Consider the following 13,226-nt stretch of genomic DNA (forward strand, 5'->3'; position numbering starts at 1 on the left):
TCTAAGACTTGTCACATAAAAAATAGCATGTTTTTAGACACTTTTTTTCTCTCTCTCTTTTTTTTCTTTTTTTTTACTTCTTTCAAGCATATTTTCACTTGAAATAAGTAGAAAAATCTGATAGTGCAGCAAGTTTTTCTTTCTTATTATCACAAGCACAAAAAACTTGCTTTCACTGGCAGATATTTCTACTTATTTCAAGTGTTTGAAATAAGTGAAAATTATCTAAAAACAAGTTATTTTAAGTAGGAAGAGATTAGTTTCGACTAGAAATTATACATTTTTGACAAGAAATAAGACAAATATTCTTGGAAAGATTTTGAGTTTTTGCAGTGTAGGCTATAATGCACAACGGAAGTGTAATGTTTTTTGACAGTGTGACATTTATAGACATCTCTCTCTCTCTCTCTCTCTTTCCTCCTCCCTCTCTCCCCTCCTCTCTCTTTCCTCCTCCCTCTCTCCCCTCCTCTCTTTCCTCCTCCCTCTCTCCCCTCCCCTCCCCTCCCTCACATTCCACACATGCGGAGAAGCAACAAGCTACCGAACCAGCAGCAGCAGCGGCAGCAGCGAGCGGCAGCAGCGCGAGCTCCTCTCTCTCGCGGACGAGCCGTTATTAACATGCAAAAGTTCAGAAGCACGAGTCCTCGCCTCGAGTGGACGCGTTGAGAGCGACGTGTTGTGTTGTTAAAAGAGAGAAAAAAAAGGGGGGCTGCTGGCTGTTAAAGAAAACCATGGGACGCGGCTGGCTGTCGTAATATCTAGTTGTACGTGTTGTTAGTTTTGTTTTATTAATTTTTAATTTTATTTTTTTTTGGTTGGAGCCTCAAATGTGCGAGAAAAAGTCGCTCGTCGTTGAACAAGATGGCAGCAGCAGCAGCAGCAGCAGCGGCAGCCGCGGCGGCATCGTTGCAGGATATGACTGTGGTGCGGGTCCTCGTCGCTAGCCTGTTCCTTGACGCTCTGGGTGGTGTGAATTACTGGTCTTACTGAAGGTATGGCTACTTTATTTTGATATAAAATCAGACCTAAATGGGTGTAAAATACATGTTTCTGCGCTGAGAACTGTGTCGATTTTTGGTCAATCAATCAACCGTTGAGGGGACTTCGCTCTTATGCTGCGTTCGAGACAACTCGGAACTCGGGGTCTTTCCGACCTCCTACTTGGGGAAAAAGTGCGATTTAGCAAACGCCACCTACATGTCGGAGCTCCCACTCGGGGAAAGTCGGATAAAAACAATAAAATTTACCCCGACTTCTCCGGGAATCATTCGTTTGACGTCAAACAACAATCCGCACCCCTGCAGAACCACACACAGTCAACGGTAAAAACATCGATCAAAATGCGTTTCAGTGCCGACGTACATCAAAACGTTATGAAATATACTATTTTTAGTCGTTTTGTGCCCTTTGTAATGTTTAATGCACTTTTTACTGCAAAGTTTTTCTCAGTCCGCCATGTTTTTTTAGTTATTCTGGCGTGGTGGTGCGTCTCTTTGAACGCTTTTGAAGTCGGAAAACGGGAGTTTTCAACTGGGAGGTTCCGAGTTCCGAGTTGTCGCGAACGCAGCATTAGCTTAGCTCACTTCAGTTCTTTTTCCCCCAATGGTAAACAAGAGTTAGCAGCGAAGGCTAACAAGTTAGAGCTCCTGATGAATAGTTGCTCTATTTATGTATGTGTGTGAGGATTGGATTTCGAGTAACTTTAGCTGAAGAGTTTATAAAAATGTTGACGTAACCTTGTAATTATTTGCATATAAGTGACAAATATATTAGGTAAACAGGATAATTAAGTGAAATACGTAGCTTCGTAGATTGGCTTAGTATGAATTAGTTATCTTGGTTATTTAGTTTGTTACATGTGGTGTGTGACAGACACTGACTATTTATCTGCTTGTCACTTAGAACATAAGTTTCAACAGGTGTCTAGGCTAGAGTTGCCCTTCCCCCCAGACACACACAAGCACGTACACACACACACACGCACGCACACATTCGCGCATACACACACACAAACACGACACTCCTCCCATATGTTAACTGTCTCCTAGATTGATCAGTAACAAATTGTGTGTACAGCTGGCATTCTTGTACAACTGTGAGACACACCACAGACACACACGTGTACGTACACACACACACACACACACACACACGGGCAAGCACATAGGCGTACACACACCTATGCGTGTCGTTTTAAGGCTCGGCTCATGTTGCACTGTGGGATATCAGGCTACCTAGTTTGGCAATGGGGGAGGAAGAGGAGGAGGAGGAGGTGTCACAGCTGTGTCTTAGCAACTGTCCCTAAAAGACGGATGGATGTGGCACGTTGGCAGACACACACACACACACACACACACACACACACACACACACACACACACACACACACACACACACGGAGGGTGAAATCAGATCACACCAATCACACTAGCCATATGGTGGTGGGTCTTTTAGCTTGAACTATGTCTGACTATGTTTGATCAGTTGCATCATCAGGTTGACATCTGTCACTCTTTTTTCAGCTGTTGGAAAGTGAATGATGATGAAAGTAGTTTCTGGCTTTGTACACACTGTTATTTACTGATCAACCAGCTGATAAATACTGTTATTATCTTTTTTTAAAATACTTTGTCTGCTGGAAGAATTTTAACTATGGTGTCCACATTTCTTTCTGGAAACTGTCCATAATCGCAAGTCAGTGCAGTCGTAGTTAAATTAGTTTTGCATGTAAAGTTTGGGTATTTTTTTATTCTAACTTAATTGGAACTGGTGTGTTTTTTTTCTCTTTTACAGCCAGGGGTTTTTTCACTGTTAATTGGAAGGAAAGTTTGGTCATAACACGACAGCTTTTAATCTGTGTCAGCAGTGTATGCGTTAAAAATCACCCTCACCCACTAGTCATGAGAAGCAGTGTGTGTTGTGTTGTATTGTAATCTTGACGCCGAGGCACACCCCTGAGCCTGCCTGAGCCTGTGTGTGACAGCGTCAGTGGTTTAGGGAGGCCACTCGCTCGCAGCAGGCCTTTCTTGTTGAACAAAAACTTTGCTCTATGGAAGGTCACTTTCATAAGTGTGTTTATACCGTGTCTGATGTAGCTTTAAAAACTGGAATCACCTGACAGTGGAGTGTAAACGCAGTCAGGCATAACATATGCCTCTGTTTGGAAATATCCAGGACGTGTGGCTGACATGCAGCCTTGGCCTCTTGGCCTGTAATTCAGAAAGAAAAAAACACTGCAAAAGAGATTTTAAAATAGTTTTGAATTGGAAATAGTGTTGAATCTGAACAGTGGTGCATAGTGGAGTTACATTTGTCAAGCCAGATCAGGTCTGGGCCACATTCACAGAACAAAAATGCACCCAAGATCAGATATCTAGAAGGAATTTCTTTGTCAGATGTGGGTTACAATGAAAAAAGTAAATGCAAACATATAGCCTACTGGATAAAAGGTGAAGTTAAAACTTGACATGTAAAGAACAAACCTTGTTCTGCAGGTTGCTTTGAGTGTAAATGTCATGACATCTCCTCTTGTTGTTAAGTTCTCAAAAAGGTTAGAAGCATAGTCAAATGAGACGTATCTCTGGGACAGATCTCTGTTATGTCAGTTGAACTGTCGCATTGCACAGGTTGTACCTGAAGCAGCAGCCAGTTGAGTTCACAGTTTGAGTTTGTGCACATATTGAATTTTCCCCAGCATTAGATTAACTAAGGCTTTGGACCGAAGCATCAAAACTGAGGATATTGTTTGGTGGCCATCACACAAAGTAACAAAAGCAATAGCCTACACGTTCATAAAAGAATATTTCAGTAGCTTCCCACGCAGACAGATCAATTAATGATTGACATCAGTCAACAGTCGTGCATCTGTAAAATGTCAGAGTCGGAGAACACTCGTATGCCTCGTGGTCGTATCATTGGCACTTTGCTTGCTGTGCTGTTCCACTTTGTGTGAAACTGACCCTCCGGTGTAGTGAGCAGGGACAGGCCAGCGATGCATTGGGCTTCCCCCATCTCCCATTACAGCTGACCAGTTCCCCTTTCCAGTAAGGGTGACATGACATGGTGGCTTAGGTGTGTATTCGCTTTGGCAGCTTTTTGGGAACTGCTTTATTTAGACCGCAATCTCCCTCAGGACGAAGGTGATAGGGGAAGGTGCCATTTTGATACTATGCAGGGAGTTATAGCTAGTAATAACTAGTTCTCTGTGCACCAGGCTCGGTACCGCTACCGTTTACTGAATCAATTCGATTACAATTCACGGGGTCCCGATTCTATTCGATTTCCGTTTTGAATCGATATTGATTCATTTAGAGATATTTTAGTTTGATACAAGTTTTGCTTGGTTATGAAACTTTCACAGAACTAATGCTGCAAATTGTACAAAGGTGGAACTCACTAACCTGGTGCGTTATTGAAAATATTAATGTTTACATTGACCCAAAAGCAGTTACATTAATGCACATTTATTTAACATGACAGAAGTAAAGAGTGCAACTCCTCAGTACAGTCATGGGTGATAATTCAAGTGCAATCAATGCAATCAATGTGCACATTGCAGCATGTGAATAGACACACAACCTAACAGCAGAATCTGCTCTGTGATCTTGTCTGGTTAGCCGCGATTTGCGTGAGACTAACAAACAGGAAATGGCATACTTAGAAAAGATTGAGCAAAGGATTTTATGAATTGGATATGGGATCTTTCAAATAAAGATCGATATGATCAGAAAATCTTTTTTTTTTAAACCCAGCCCTACTGCGCAGTGTGCACCAGAGGTTTCTCCGATTTTTCCCTGTTAAAAGGGTTTCCATGGAGTTTTTCCTCAGTCGATGTGAGGGTCTAAGGACAGAGGATGTTGTTACGATGCCATGTAAAGCCCTTTGAGACAAACTGTTTGTAAAAACGGGCTATACAAATAAAATTGCCTTGCCTTGCCTTGCCTTATTGTAACATTTACATGTTGGTGTTGAGTATCTTTATTAGCATGTTGAATGATAATGTAGAGACAGTCCTTACACCTGAGCCGAGACACCTGTTGAATAAGCTGCACGATATGACCATACATTTGCAATGTGTGAAGAACATCTCCTCCACCATTAGCCGTCTGCTGCAGGTTAACACTGGAGAGAGGAGGGGCTGCTGTCTCAGCCTGTAGTTATAGGTTAACAAATATGTGTGGCAAATGTCACAGTGCAGTCTAGACACAGTGTTTTTCTGCTCTCTTGTTCAACTCAGAATTAGCAGTTTAAATATTCTGCACTAGCTTTCCTCCATGTTCAGAGCTCGTTCAACAGGTGGTGTGATGATTGACGCTAATTGCTTTCCTGTGTGTAAAGGTTGGGATGACATTTAGAGCTGCAAATGTAGTTGTTGTTGTCAACTCCAGGAGAAAAAAGTCCACTCACTGGTCTCCACTGCTGCCTCTGTGTTTGTGTGTGTGTGTGAGGCTGCATTACAACACCAAATTGAAGTAGTGTTTCATTCTGGTTAATCTGGCCCTGTGTGACTGCATTGTGCTTGTGTAAATGACACGGTTGTCCTTATTTCATTGTATTTCTGTGAGTCTTTTGGGATGTGTTTATTGCACATGTAATTAGAATGATAAACAAAGCGTTTTATTGTGAACCTACTAACCCACTACTCGTACGATCCTGTGCATTCTTAAAATCACTGATTTCCCATTTGTATTCTTCAGTTAGTTAAATTAAGAAAAGGAAATTATAATTTGAGAGGGTTATTGATGTTCGAAATGTGTAAAGTGAGAACTAATAGGTAACTTATAAGTTTTAAAATATGGAATAAGCTCAGTGATGAGTTGAAGTTATGTAGTGTTGAGTTTTAAGAAAGACTTAAAATGTAAAATTATTATAAAGTATAATAATGAAACTTTTTCGTCTTGGTTTTGAACTACTGTTGCTATTCTACTGTAGGTAATCTAATCTCATGGACTGTATGGGATTGGCAAATATAAACCTTGGGCTTCAACCTATTCCCTTTTCGGTCACTGTATGACTTTTTTTCTGTGTGTGTGTGTAAAATGTATGGATGCAACAGGGATGCACAATAACTTTTTTTAAAAACTGATAACCGATAACTTTCTGCTTCCAAAAGCCGATACCGATAACCGATAACATACCTGGAGATAAGAAAGACTAGTGAGGACCTATCATGACATCAATAATATAAACAAAACCAAAAACAGTTTTGACTCTTTAAATGAAGTTATTCTAATAGCAAGCCTTTCAAACATTTGCTAAAAGATATCAAAAGATATACTTAAATAAATGTATGATAATAAGTGCTGACTAAATTGTCCACGCAAAATGGTTGACTTTGATGTTGGTGTTGTGTGACCGAAATAAACAATTTCATTCGTTCATGATGACGACTGTGAAGTTACATTTGTGTGAAATGTGTCAGCTTTGCCGTCACCTTTACTAAATGTGTGTGTTGTCTCCTGTTTGGTAGGTATGGCCTCACAAGTCTTGGTCTACCCATCACACCTGCACTCAGCGCAAACAAGTGCCTTAGGAACCAGCAGAAGTGGAACCAGCAGCAGCAGACACACGGGTGAAGCCCGCCGCACTAACAACACCAGCAGAGCCTTTCAGCACCGACCCCCTCCCAAAACCTACGTCATCGGAGTCAACTACGGAATCGCCTATCCCAACAACGTCATCCCATCCTCGGCCGGCGCCGATTCAGGACGACAGCAGCAGCAGCAGCAGCGCAGGGGAGCGCCGCTGGACGACAGGCAGGAGGAGTGGCCGTTGTTGCAGGCGGCCGCATCGCAGAGCGAGGAGGAGGAGGAGGAGGAGCGACGTGACGAAGGTCCAGATCAGGAGACTCTTCGGCAGAGCGGAGGCCCAGAGGAAGGGAGGCCCCGCGGGGACAGTGGTGGTGGTGGGACGCCGTCAGGAGGCGGCGGTTTGGACTGTGGGCTACTGAGGAGAGCCTGCATCGGAGCGGAGGACGAGGAGGAGGAGGAGGAGGAGGAGAAGGGTGGCAGAAACAGACGAGTCCAAGCTAGAGGGGGATACGTTAACCTTCTAGACACAGGTGCCAGCCAGAGATGTGAACAGACGGCGGGCGAAAGTAGAGAACGACCGCAGGAGAAGAGCTGCATCGGAGCCATGCAGATAGTGGAGGAGGTGTCTGCGCTACCGTCACTTCCTCCGCCCGTGGCCATGTTGCAAACCGGCACCGGCGGGAACAATGCGGACACTGTCAGAGTCGTAGGAGGAGGAGGAGGAGGAGCAACGCTGCCCGCTGCTCAGCACGGCGCGGCTGACGGAGTGACGGGCGGGACCGGGGCCGGGGCTGGAACTAACGGTAGCAACGAGACGGTGGCGGGAGCTACGGTGACGACGAGAACGGGGTCGGGAGACGGCGACTATCAGCTGGTTCAGCACGAGGTTCTGTGCTCGTTGAAGAACAGCTACGAGGTGTTGGAGTTCCTGGGCCGAGGAACCTTCGGTCAGGTGGTGAAGTGCTGGAAGAGAGGGACGAACGAAGTCGTGGCGGTGAAGATTTTGAAGAACCATCCCTCCTACGCTCGCCAGGGGCAGATTGAGGTGAGGATCTGTCTGTTTCCATTACCCCTAGAAATGCACAAAACCTAAACAACGCAATAAAAAACTGACAAACCTCAAATATCGCTAAAACATTTGAACGCTCTTGTTTTTCAGACGTATCGATATAAAAGTGTATCGCAAAAGTGTTCTGGAAACAGTTATTTCGGTTCAAGAACATCACACAGCTCATTGAACGTATCCTGAGGGGAGAATATCAAGGGGGGGAAAGGGAAGGGAAATGAAGGGAAAGGGCTGCTGATGTTTATTTTTTTTATTTACTTATTTATTTATTCTCTTCTCTGGTTTTGTTCTCTCATCACAATTTATTTCTTATTAACTCTCTACTTTTTTTGGCTGTTGTGTTGCTGTGTCATGTCTTTATTTTTGTCACTTGTATTGCACAATGAAAAAAACGAAATATTCACCGCTGAATATTTCGCAATTTTGTGTCGTTTAGAAAAAAAAGAATTAAAAAAAAAAAGAACCTATCCTGAAATTTTTATCCATAGTTTGTCTGTGAAATCTTTGCGCTGCCTCCGTCTCCTGGTAAAAACAGTAACAGCAGCAGCTGTAGCGGCAGCTGAGATCACCGTCCCAACACCATGGAAACGCAAGACGCTTACATCCGTGGGAATTCGCGAGACTAGACTTTACGACAGTTACGGCTCATTAGCAAAAACACCTTTAATGGAAACTCTTGCAAATAGCAATTGTAATTTTTTTTGAAATTTCAGAAATATCGCTTTTATTTTGCGAAAACCTGTAATGGAAACCCAGCTAGTGTCTGTGTTTTTGTTGAAACTGTAACGAGGGACAGTGTTTAATCTTCCTAGATGTGTCAGAACTGCCTGTTTCCTTTCCATTTTGCCTCTTACATGTGAAGATCTGAACTGAACCTGTTTGTTTTCTGTCTCGGCTCTGAATCCCCCCCAGGTTGAGATCCTGGCCCGCTTGAGCAGCGAGAATGCAGACGAGCACAACGTGGTGCGTGCTCTGGAGTGCTTTCAGCACCGCAGCCATACCTGCCTGGTGTTTGAGATGCTGGAGCAAAACCTGTACGACTTCCTGAAGCAGAACAAGTTCAGCCCACTGCCGCTCAAAATCATCAGGCCGATCCTGCTGCAGGTGAAGTGACCGTAGTTGAGCTCATACACATTTAAAATCCTCTTTTTAGGCCTGGTAGAAAGCAGTTGTGTCACATTTGCTCATGTTCTGTATTGATGTTTTGTCTGTGCAGGTGGCTACAGCCTTAAAGAAGCTGAAGTCTCTGGGTTTGATCCATGCGGACCTGAAGCCGGAGAACATCATGCTGGTTGACCCCTCCAGGCAACCGTACAGAGTCAAGGTTATTGACTTTGGCTCAGCCAGTCACGTCTCCAAGGCTGTGTGCTCCACGTACCTGCAGTCCAGATACTACAGGTGAGACAGCTGCATTTATGAACAACCTTTCACTACTATCTTCCACTTAAGTATCAGAGTCTGTTACATTCCTTTCTGTGTTTTCACACGTGCACCGCGACCCTGAACTTATCTAGACTTTTCCTGGAGGAGCTCATACAAATGTCGAATCAGTTGGACCAGACATTTAACAGACTGTTCTCTGCCACCTCCCTTGTACAAAGTCCATGCAATTTCCGCATGAGCCCGTTTGTGAAAAGAGCAGTTAATTTTGTGGAGACTTCTCAGAAAGCCTTCGGCTGCATTAATGACATTCTCTATCCTGCCTCCTGCTCGTTCTTCCCAGACACCACCCTCGCCTAAACCCGAGTATGTTCAGTAGGTGTGTGTGCATGCACCAGCTTCTTTAGACTATGTTCAGACCTGAACATTATGAAGAACTCGTATAAGAAACTTTCTCTCATGAAGTTGCGATTGTTCTGGTTTCCACAGCCCAGATTCTGTATTTATGATGAGATGAGTAGTTTATTTTCGCAATTAAAAGTTTGATTTGACTTTGGAAGACAGATATTTTGTGCTGTGAATATTTGGGTAAGTTTTTATCAGCTCAGTTATTGAGGCAGAAGATGAATTAACATTGCATTTCCAGTCAGAAGTCGATTAGGGGAGCCGCTCTTCAGATTACCTCCCTGACACAGAATTAAAGCAGAAAAAGTGACAGTGAATTGTATTTCATTTTGAACACTCGTCAGTTTTGTTGTGGGAGAAACCAAGAGCAGTTCAAAGGAAGTAGAAGGTTGCACACATCAAAAAGAAACTCAGCTGTTTTTAAGTAGAACAAAATGTTCAGAAATTAGTTTAACAGGTTAGAATATTTCTGAGACAAATGGGATTCGCCTAGAAGTGAAGTGTTATGTCATTTGTCATCCTGACATGCCAACACAGTGGGCTGACGTGGCCCCCCGGGGGAAATTGTTGTTTATATGGGTGTGTGTATGTGTTTCCCACAGGGCTTAGCAGAGTCTTGCCCCAGCTTTATATGTTTAGGCCTTCTCTCTTCTTATGTAATGTGAAGTGCTCTGTATTAACCTGCACACCCCCTCCATCCCCTCCCCCCCTACTCCCTTCCTGCTCCCTCCTCTCTCTCCTTTTGTCTCTCTCTGTCTCTACTTTTTGTCTTCTTCGCCTGCTGTCTGTCTCTTCGCCTCGAGTAGCTCCCTCCCTCTCTATACTAAAGCACATATGTGTTTTTGGCTGCGTGCCTGCATGCATAAGTATCTGCTCCATGTTCAGAGCGTCACGCCCTGAACTCTGCTGCTGCTCTTGCGTAACTTGCAAAAGGAACTGAGATGTTTATATGAGGAACAGCGTAATGAAATATTTGGCATGTCTCATAGGCCGTGGCGAGAAGGAGAACGTGCTTATGAAACACAGACAGAATTTGTGAACTCTGAGACATTGTCGTTCGCATGAACTTGAAGTGCAGTTACTAAAGCTTTTATTGTGCGTCGTATGCCACACACAATATAATCAAGGAGCCGTTGTGGTTAAAAAGCAGAAGTTAGCGATACAATGCACAAAGAAGAACATCTGTGCAACATCAAAACCTGCGCCCCTTGTTTGAAACGTACTGTAAATTGTTGACTTGACTTATTGCGTTCTCGTGGGCATGTGGAAGTTTGGCGATGCATGACATGTTTCATGACGTCCGAAGCTTGTTACCAAGGCGAAGCATTTCCTTGTTTTTAACTATAAAGCAGCACAGGGTGGCAACTTTTTACTTTATTCACCCTCTGTTCCTGCTAGCACATTTCAAGCAAACGGGGACGGCCGAGTTGGGTAAACTATTGCAAACTCTTCAAACATTATGCAATCTGTGACAAACGCTGTTGTGTTACTACTGGGTACGTCTGCAGCGAACGCTCTGCACACACCCTCCCCATATTACCCTGTATGGAACGCAGTTTATCTCGATAGTAAATGAGATAACTGAGTAAAAAAAAAAAAGAGGTGGTACACTAAAGTGAGGCCTTCCTGTCTTGACAGAAAGAAATTCAGCCAGATTGAAAATCTAATGCAAAAAAAAAGCCAGTTGCAACTTCTCTATTTTAGCAAACGCAAACTCTCTCTGAGGATGAGACTTGAGCTATAGCTGTTGCATAACATGAACGCATTGCTCTCAGTTGACCTGGTTAAGTGTGTATGAGTGAGCTTTTCATCTGTGTCTGTGTGTGTGTTTTGTCTTTGAGCTGTGTCGGCAATGCTCGCAAGTTTAGTGCAAAGTTAAAAATGGGGCCTGGCCTGGCACAGAAAATTCAGGAAGGTCAGTCAGGACACAAAAGGCCAAGGAAGAATGTGGTATGTGAAAACCCACATTTAGATCCAGGAAAAAACATTCAGACATTCCTGTGTGTTTCTGGGTGTGCTCATGTGTGTGTGCTCATGTGTGTGTCTGTGTGTGTGTGTGTGCCCCTGTCCATGTAACAGCTGCCAAGGCTGGATCCTTCATGTAGGTTACACAATGTACCCTAACATGCTTCACACAATACTCCAATTCAGACGTGATAAAAGGGTTTCTTCTCTCAGGATGGAAAATTGATGTGTCAAGGTTGGTAACTTTACCTGCAGCCAGAGCCACGAAATTATATTGACCTGAAATCTTTTGAAGTGTAACACAGTAATCTGTTTTTTTTTTTTTTTTTTTTTTTCTGGGCCCATCATCACTTCTGTCGATTGTTTTTTTTCTCTTTGCTTTTGTGCCTTTTTTTAAAAATGAAATAATGGGAGGCCACTGGGCGGGGTGGGTAAAGTTAATATGTTTTCAATAGGACATACTGTAACGGTACATTTTGTATTGATTATAGTTTGATGGTCTGTTACATAAGCTGCCAGTGTTTGCACTCTGACTCTGCACGTAGAGCCGGCCCCACTTACTCATAACTTCTCCTGCTACATGGAGGCAGCAGCGTTGCCCCCGTACACACTGTGTTTCCCTTATGTAGGCCTCACACCTGTATGAGCTGCGTGTGCTGCACAGTAGTAACTGCATGGGGACCAGAGGCTTCTCTGTGCACAGCCGCCATGGCAGCGGTAGCATGGGATGTTGTTATTTTGAGGACACTTGGCTCTTATTCAAATGATACTTGAAGTTTACACAAAGAAGCCTACATACAAATACAATTAGTATGCCTCGCCTTTATGGATAGAAAATTCAGCTGTACAACCAAATATCTTTCTATAACCAGAGATACACATTCAGAGAGGGTAGAAAAATAGAATAAAATAATATATAATAAACCCTCTGGAATGAAATAATGATAGAAACACAATTGTTTCGGAAAATCAACATATAAGAAAAGTCCGGCGGGTGTCGAGCCTGTGTCACTGCAGTTAAAACTCACACAACAAAATACCATGGTAAGTAGGGCTGGGTACTGCTACTGATTTACTAAATCGATTCAATATTGTTTCATTTAGAGATATTTCAGTTTTAATACCAATTTTTGCTCGGTTATGAAAGAGATTTTCAAAGAACTAAGAAAGATGAAACTCTCGAACCTGGTACATTATCAAAAAATATCAATGTTTACATAAAGAATTAGCCCAAAAGCAGTTACATTAATGCACATTTATGTAACATTACCCACTACACAAGTAAACGGTGCAACTCTTCACTCTAGTTGTGGGTGATAATCGCGATCGCGCAGATCTAACAGAGGAAAAGACGAAATGGCGAGCATTAAAAGATCGATCTAAGGATTTTATGAATCGATATCAGATCTTTTAAATTAAGATTTTTAAGCCCAGCCCTAATAGTAAGCTGTGCAAAGCGCCATCTATTTAAATACAAGCTTAATGGTTCAGTGAAAAACAATTTCTGACATGTATTGGGACATACACAAAAGGACGTTTGGTCACCCTAAAGTTTTACCATCTGCTGCTGATAATCTGCATCTGCTGCTGGTAATCTGCATCTGAGACACTCGGAAGACTTTATTAGATACAGAAAATACCGAGTTATACTTGACTAAAGCTGCACAAGCCTCCTCATGCACACTGGTGGTCACACGCCACATCAAACAGCACCGCAAATAGATAATGAACCTGTGTGATACACGGCACGACCACGTCTGTTAAAAGAGTCTCAGTGGTTCAGTTATTTTTGAGATGGTTCGGACTTAAAGGACCCGATGAGGCGTGTGTTGTGTTTACATGCTTATTAAAGAGAGCGGGGTAACGACGTGCAGCGCGGA

The 13,226-nt window shown here is 43.1% G+C and overlaps 1 protein-coding gene across 2 annotated transcripts in view; it reads left to right on the plus strand.

The window, feature by feature from the left end:
- Positions 1-517: 517 nt before the first annotated feature.
- hipk3a (homeodomain interacting protein kinase 3a) overlaps positions 518-13,226 on the plus strand; it is a 41,768-nt gene continuing 29,059 nt past the window's right edge. Inside the window, exons 1-4 of one of the 2 annotated variants that reach the window (XM_085780068.1) lie at positions 518-992; positions 6,470-7,575; positions 8,509-8,700; positions 8,813-8,994. In XM_085780068.1, the coding sequence (XP_085636194.1) occupies positions 6,472-7,575; positions 8,509-8,700; positions 8,813-8,994 (1,478 nt within the window). In that variant the 5' untranslated portion in view covers positions 518-992; positions 6,470-6,471. The remainder of the gene's footprint in view (positions 993-6,469; positions 7,576-8,508; positions 8,701-8,812; positions 8,995-13,226) is intronic. The other variant, XM_085780069.1, reaches the window with a different exon arrangement.

The sequence above is a fragment of the Trachurus japonicus genome, chromosome 6 (genome assembly GCF_045865225.1).
Source record: "Trachurus japonicus isolate A0001 chromosome 6, Traja_1.0".
NCBI classification, from domain to species: domain Eukaryota; kingdom Metazoa; phylum Chordata; class Actinopteri; order Carangiformes; family Carangidae; genus Trachurus; species Trachurus japonicus.